The sequence below is a fragment of the Micromonas pusilla genome (genome assembly GCF_000151265.4).
Source record: "Micromonas pusilla CCMP1545 genomic scaffold MICPUCscaffold_8, whole genome shotgun sequence".
Taxonomy (NCBI): Eukaryota; Viridiplantae; Chlorophyta; class Mamiellophyceae; order Mamiellales; family Mamiellaceae; genus Micromonas; species Micromonas pusilla.
Genome location: NW_003315889.1, coordinates 304,866 through 311,556, shown reverse-complemented (window position 1 = coordinate 311,556; position 6,691 = coordinate 304,866). Strand labels below are relative to the sequence as shown.

Sequence of the window (6,691 nt, the reverse complement as noted above, 5' to 3'; positions counted from 1 at the left end):
AGGCGGTCATCACGCTCGTGATCAACGTAGACGCTTCCTCGCACGCGCGCCACGTCTTGACGATCGCGCCCGTGACGCGGACGGCTTCTTTCCGCACGTCGTCTTCGGCGGCTGCGGCGGCGGGGAGAGGAATATCTTCGTCGACGTCGCCGCCGTCGTACCTCTTCGAGACGAGGTCGTCCGCGATCGCGTGCAGCGCGTTCGACAGCGCGAGCCGGGCTTCGTCGACCGCGATCGCGGGCGGGGACGACGGCGACGGCGACGGCGACGGCGACCGCGGCGGCGGCGACGGCGACGCGACCGGATGGAGTATCTTCGTCGTCGGCGGGCGCATCGGCGGGAGCGGATCCGACGGCGACGCCGCGCCTCTCGGATCGTCCGCCCCGACGCGGTCTTCCAGGTTTCGCTCCAGCGCGTCCACGGTCGCGCGCGGGACGATGAACTCTTCGATCGCGTCCGCCATGAGTTGGTCCAACACCGCGCTCTCGACGCGGTCCTCGAGCGAGGCTCGGCGCGCGGAGACGGACGGAATCGACGCGCTTCGATCGTCGTCCGCCGCGGACGCGCGGCCGTCGTCGTCGCCCGCGCTCGCGGCGTCGAGGACGTCGTCGTCGCTGCTGTCTACGGGCACGGGCGGGAGCGTGGAGTCCCCGCTCGCGCCGATCGCGGACGCGGCGACGCCGGGGAGCGGCGACGATCGCGCCGCGCGTTCCAATTTTAATTCCTTTCGCGCCTCGTGTAAGAATTCCTCCGGCCCGGGGAGCGTGTCCAGCGATCCCTCGCTGCCGTCGTCCGAGTCCGCATCGCTGCTGCGCCAGAAGAACTCCGACATCGTCGGAGTCGCTTCGGACGCGAGGCGACGCGCGCGCGGTCTACTGATCGACAGAGTGGGAGGACGGCTGGTTAACGAGAATTTGTTCCGGACTACCCTGCCGACGACTGAGCCGCCCCCGAGATACAGGTAGATTTTCCATTCCTGTAGAAGATTTTCATCGTAGCGCGACGCGATGAACACGATTCGTTTTCCTTTCAATTGCTAGGTATTCTAACGACTTTCAAGCCAAGCTCCGGTTTCAAACCGTTCGGTCACGCCGGCGTGCCGTGCGTGCCTACCGCGAAACCCGAATCCGTATCCGCGAAAGGCAATCCAAACCCATTCATCCCGCGGTCGAGACCACCTCTGCCGAACCAGGTTTAGAAGGAAGGCATTGCGACAGCGCGCGCGGGGACGAGCGCGCGCGGGAAAGTCGCGCACGGGACGCACCGCGCGCTCGAGGTCGTGGGACCATGCCCGGGACGAATCCCCCCGCGCGACGCGGGCTCTTCGGCGCGCGCGCGCGCGACGACGACGGGTGCGTCCCGCGCGGATGACAACTAACGCCCGAATGATGAATGAATGCCCCGTCGGATGCGCTTTTCGCCCTCCCCGCCGAAACGACGCGCCTCCCTGACCGCGACCCTCCCCGCTCTGTTCCGTCGACCCACCTCGTCGTTCACAGGCTCGATCGCGAGATCGAACACGCGCGGGGATGGACCCTGCGGGGGAGCGTCGACGCCGCGGACGACTCGCGCGCGCGCGCGCCGTTCGCTCGTCTCGTGAAACCCGCGACGACGCCGTCGTCTTCACGCGGCGGCGAGATCGACGGGCGGCTTCGGAGCAGAGCGTCCGCGTTTCTCGCGAGCGCGTCGCTGACGTTGACCGGCGTCGGCCTGGTCCGCAACGCGCCGACGATGACCGCGCGCAACGGCGCCGTCGGCGGCAAGACGAAGTCGCAGAAGAAGCCGCGTCAGAAGCGCGGCGGCGCGGACGCCAACGCGGAGCGGGATGGGAAAAGAGCGGAAGCGTCCGCTTCGGATAATAAAAACCACGCGACGCTGAAACATCTCGCCGTCGGCGCCGTCAGCGGCGGCGTGTCTCGGTCCGTCGTCGCGCCTCTCGAGCGCGTGAAGATCGAGTACATGATCGACTCCGGGAAGGTCGCCTCGGAGGGCGGGGTGATGGGGTCGTTACGGCGGATCGTTCGCACGGAGGGCGCGGCCGGGTTGTTCCGCGGGAATCTGCTCAACGTCATGCGCATCGCGCCGACCAAGGCGGTGGAGTTTTACTGCTTCGACGCGTTCAAGAAGTCGCGGCTGCGTTTGAAACGCGATCAACGCGACGGTGGCGGTGGCGCTGGACAGGGGAACGAGGAATTGAGCCTGAGCGGCGGCGAGAGAATGCTCGGCGGGTCGCTCGCGTCCATGGCGGGCACGGCGTTGACGCATCCGGTGGACACGCTTCGTTCGAGGGTAACGTCCACGGGGATGCGAATGGGCGAGGCGTGGTCGGGGTTGATGCGAAACGAAGGCCCGATGGCGCTGTGGAAAGGTCTCAGCGTGAACATGATCCGGGTCGCGCCGTACGGCGCGGTGAACTTCTTCGTGTACGACGCGTGTAAGTCCGCGTACAAGAAGACGTTGAAACCCGGCCAGGAGATTGGGCCGCTGCCGACGTTGTTCTTCGGCGGCCTCGCCGGCGCGGCGGCGCAGACCGCGGTGTACCCGCTCGAGATGGTCCAGCGGCGGATACAGGTCAGCGGGATGACGTCCGCGGTCAGCGCTGGGTCATCCGCGGCGCTGACGGTGAAGTACAAGAACGTGTTCCACGGGATCCAGTGCGTGTATAAGACGGAGGGGTTGGGCGCGTTGTACGCGGGTTTGGTGCCAAACTACGCGAAGATATTCCCCGCCGCCGCGGTGAGTTTCTACGTGTACGAGGCGTTGAAGCTTCACTACGGGTTGTGACGCGCGGACGCCGTGCTCGCGTCGACGGACGTGCGTGTTCTGCGCGTTCGACGTCATCGTGTCATTTATTTTTTATGCGATTCATTCATCACGCGGTGCTCGCGGAAGTCGTCCGCGGGTCGTCTCGTCTCATCCTGTCGTCTTTTTCATCTGTCCTCCCGTCGCTGAGATCGCGTCAGTCTACTCATCATCCGTCCATCTCGAACGGTTCGCTCACCGGCGGCTCTCGGTACACCAAACACGGGCACGACGCGTTCTCGATCAAGTACGTGCTCGTGCTCCGCATCACCCCGCGCTTCAACCCGGTGAGCCCCCTGGACCCGACGACGATGAGGTCCGCGCGCGTCGTCGCCGCGAGCGTCGCGAGCGCGAACCGCGCCGGCGGCGGCGGCAGCGCCCCTCTCGGCGGGTACGCGCACTTATACGTCCTCAGAAACGTCGCGACCGCGAGCACGCACGCGTCGAGCTCGCTCCACGGCGCGTCCGGGAGCTTCTCGACGAGCGACGCGTTCTGTTTGCCCGCGAACAGCACCCCGCGCGGCGGCGGCGGCGGCGGCGGCGGCGGCGGCGGCTCTTTTTCTTCGTCTCCTCGGGTGGATTTTTTGGTCTCGGTCTTCTCCCCCGGTCCGAGCTCCGGGTACGGCGCGCGCGTCCACTCCGCGCGCAGCGCGGGCTCGATCTCATCCCACGCCGCCTCCACGTCTCTCTCCGCGCGCGACACCGCGCCCGCGTAATGCTCGCGGGAAAACGCCTCCGTCGCGCCCTTCAACGCGTGCGCGAAGATCACCTCGTCCGTCGGCCGCAGAAGACGCTCCACGCACCACGTCGTCATCCGTCGCGAGACGCGCGAGCCGTCGACCGCGATGACGACGCGTCGACCGCGCGGCAGCGGCGGCGCGGTCGCGGGCGTCGCGGGCGTCGGCGTCGGCGTCGGCGTCGGCGTCGGCGTCGGCGTCGGCGTCGGCGTCGGCGTCGGTCGGTCGCCCTCCGCCGCGGCGCGAACCGCGTCCCACGCCGCCGCCGCACAGCTGGCGTCCTCCTCCTCCTCCTCCTCCTCCTCCGGCGTCACGTCCAACGACGCCATCGCCGCCGCGATCCCCCCAACCTCCTCCGTCGCGCGCTCGTCGTCCGTAACGCGCGCCGTCGCTCCCGCCGCGCCCGGCCCGGACGCCACCTCGAGCCTCCCGACCGCCGTGGACGCGCCGCCGCGGCGGACGACGACGCACGGGACGCGAAGCGCGTTGACTACCGCGTCGGAGACGCTGCCCAGGACGACGCGCGCGACCGCGCCGTGCCGCGGGCGCGCGCCGAGGACGACGAGCGTCGCGCGGTGGCGCTCGCAGTATCTCACGATCTGCGACGCGACGCCGCCGCCGTCGCCGGCGCGTGCGCCGCGAAGGAGAACGACCTCGGTCAGACTCCCCGAGTGCGCGCGCTCTCGCGCGTCCACGCCCGCGCGCACCGCGGGCGGGAGGTCGCGTCGCGCGCTCGCGGCGTCCGCGGCGAACGACGCGTCCTCCGCGTACCGCGGCTCGAGATCGTCCGCGAAGTCGGCGTCGTCCGGGACCCAGACCTTGAGGAGCGTGACGTCGTCCGCGGGCTCGAGGAGGCGCGAAGCGGTCCACGTCCACGCGACGTTATTCGCGTCGTCGTCGTCGCCGACGCAAAGGACGACGCGGCGCGGCGTCGCCCAGTCCCTCTCGCTCTCCTTCTTCTTCCGCTGCGGCGGCGGCGGCGTGGACGCGGCGGAGGAGGACGACATTATTGCGCGAGGTCGCGCGGTGGGCGGGGCGCGCGCGCGGGGATGCCCGAAGAGCGCCGCTCGTCCTGTCGTGGCTTTCTCTCCTCGTTTCCAGTCTTCGGTTTCGTCGGAAGCCACGACCTCTGCCGCGGCGCTCTCAAGCAGTATCCCACGCGCCGCCGCCGCCGCCATGCTCGCGCGTCGCGTCCTCCCTCGCCTCCTCCCTCTCGCGCGCGCTTCCCCGGTCCGCCGCGCGCGCCGCGTCGCCGTCGCCGCGGCCGCGTCTTCGCGACCTCCGCGCGCGTCGCTCCGCCGGAAGCGCGTCGCCGCAGCCGACGCGGAGGACGAGCTCGAGCTCGCGTCCTCGGAGCTCCCGTACGACGACGACGACGCCGCGGACGCGCGAAGTCACGCGCGGAGGATGCGCGCGACGCGCGAGAAGAACGACGATCCCCGGTCATACGCGCTCGCGAGAGAGGACGAAGAGCGCTGGGCCGAGGCTGCCGAGCGCGTCGTCGCGTGGGACGAGGACTCGTTCTCTCTGTCCCTCCCCGGCGACTGCGGCGGCGCGTCGAAGCCGCGCGCCGCCGCGGACGATCGAGCGACGACGCCGCCGTTCGCGCGGCGCTGGAGACGCGACGACGAGAGCGCGGCGAGTAGGCTCGCGGCGTACATGCGCGCGACCGGCCGCCTCTCGAAGGCGGCGCCGCTCGAAGACGCCGTCGCCGCGACGTTTTTTTCGTCGGACGCTCACGCGACGCCGCGACGCGCGCGGTGCCGCGCGACGCTGACGACCCTCGACGGCGAGCGCCGCGTCGAGGACGGGCGGTGGGCGGCGACGGAGGACGACGCGAAGGAAGACGCGATGCGAGCGCTGCTGGCGTGGATGACGATGCGGGACTCGACGGGGGTGCGTCCCATACACTGGTTCCCGTACGCCCGCGTCGGCGCGATGAACGCCGATACTTGAGGACTTTTGCGGGCGCATCTCTCCGCCCGCCCCTCGCTTTCGATCCCCGACCGCGACGCCTTTCAACTCCATCTGATGCCTTTGAACTCCACCCCGACGTCGCTTCGTATGGAACGAGCCCTACAGCTGCGCGCGGGAGACGACGGCGGCGGCGGCGGCGGCGACGGCTTCGCGGCAGGGGGCGGCGGCGGCGGCGGCGGCGCGGTCTGATCGCGCGCGCGCGCGCGAAGAGAGAGAAGAAGAATAAGAAGAAGTCTACGTGCGCGCGCACAGTACATTCTACGCTACTAGTAATACCCGCAGAAGAAGTTCGTGAACCACCGCTGCGCGTTCACGTCCAACGGCTCGTCGTCGCGCACGCCGTCGCAGATGGATCTGAGATTTTCCGCGTGCGTCTCCGCCTGCTCGCGTATCTGATCCAATCGCACGAGCCCGCCCTTCCCGAGCATCAACCCCGGCTCCTCCGCGAGCAGCAACCTCACGCACGGCTCCGGGATGTCCATCCCGCGTAACGTCTGCATCGCGTCCATTCCCGAATACAAGATGACGCGCTCGTCCGCGACGACGAGAAGCTCGGGCTCCGCCGCGATCATGGAGGACGCGTCCGCGATCGGCAGGAGGTCCTTCAGCGCGACGACGACGCGCATCACCTTCGCGGGGGACACCGCGAGCAAGTCCGCGCCCACGATCTCGACCATCGCGGGGAGCTCCTCCGGGGCGACGCGCGTGAGGCGCGACAGGACGCGCAGTCTCGACGCGAGCCAGATCGGATCCGAGTGCGAGGCGGGCAGGACGACGCCCTCGCCGTACTTGCCGAGGGCCACCTCCTGCTGGAACCGCAGCCGCTCGAAGTGCTTCGCGAGCTGAAGCGTTCGACGCACCGTGCGCTCGACGGCGTCGTCGTTCGCGCCGTCGAGCGCGCCGCCGTCGCGCCACGCGCGCTCGACCGCGGCGTACGTCGTCTTCTGCGCTCTCGCTCTCTCCGCGAGGTCGCGATCGCGCTTCGTCCCCGCGTCGTTCGCGTTCGCCGCGGCGGCGACGACGACCCATCGCGCGACGGGGCGTCGTCGACCGCGTCGATGGGCGCGACACCGCGGCGGCGGGAGCTCCGCGGCCGCGGCGGCGGTCGCCATCGCGCGCCGGACGACTCTGTCGTGGTCGCCGTCGAGCTGAGCCTTCTACTTCTGTTGCAGAGA

The 6,691-nt window shown here is 69.7% G+C and overlaps 5 protein-coding genes across 5 annotated transcripts in view; 2 read left to right on the top strand and 3 right to left on the bottom strand.

The window, feature by feature from the left end:
* Positions 1 to 864, bottom strand: part of MICPUCDRAFT_47857 (uncharacterized protein) — a 2,274-nt gene extending 1,410 nt beyond the window's left edge. The window contains exon 1 of the mRNA XM_003060267.1: positions 14 to 864. Coding sequence (XP_003060313.1) covers positions 14 to 832 — 819 coding nt within the window. The 5' untranslated portion in view covers positions 833 to 864. The remainder of the gene's footprint in view (positions 1 to 13) is intronic.
* A 528-nt stretch (positions 865 to 1,392) lies between these two features.
* MICPUCDRAFT_59979 (mitochondrial carrier family) lies at positions 1,393 to 2,867 on the top strand (the record flags this gene model as incomplete). The annotated part of the gene is made up of 1 exon (XM_003060559.1): positions 1,393 to 2,867. The coding sequence occupies one exon, from the start codon at positions 1,393 to 1,395 to the stop codon at positions 2,782 to 2,784; it is 1,392 nt and encodes a 463-aa protein (XP_003060605.1). The 3' UTR covers positions 2,785 to 2,867.
* Positions 2,868 to 2,971: 104 nt separating this feature from the next.
* On the bottom strand, positions 2,972 to 4,717 carry MICPUCDRAFT_59978 (uncharacterized protein; the record flags this gene model as incomplete). The annotated part of the gene is made up of 1 exon (XM_003060266.1): positions 2,972 to 4,717. The coding sequence occupies one exon, from the start codon at positions 4,715 to 4,717 to the stop codon at positions 2,972 to 2,974; it is 1,746 nt and encodes a 581-aa protein (XP_003060312.1).
* A 229-nt stretch (positions 4,718 to 4,946) lies between these two features.
* MICPUCDRAFT_59977 (uncharacterized protein) lies at positions 4,947 to 5,495 on the top strand (the record flags this gene model as incomplete). Its single annotated transcript, XM_003060558.1, has 1 exon — positions 4,947 to 5,495. The coding sequence occupies one exon, from the start codon at positions 4,947 to 4,949 to the stop codon at positions 5,493 to 5,495; it is 549 nt and encodes a 182-aa protein (XP_003060604.1).
* A 50-nt stretch (positions 5,496 to 5,545) lies between these two features.
* On the bottom strand, positions 5,546 to 6,628 carry MICPUCDRAFT_68956 (uncharacterized protein; the record flags this gene model as incomplete). Its single annotated transcript, XM_003060265.1, has 1 exon — positions 5,546 to 6,628. One exon carries the CDS (start codon positions 6,626 to 6,628, stop codon positions 5,783 to 5,785), a length of 846 nt encoding a protein of 281 aa, XP_003060311.1. The 3' UTR covers positions 5,546 to 5,782.
* Between the last annotated feature and the right edge of the window lie 63 nt (positions 6,629 to 6,691).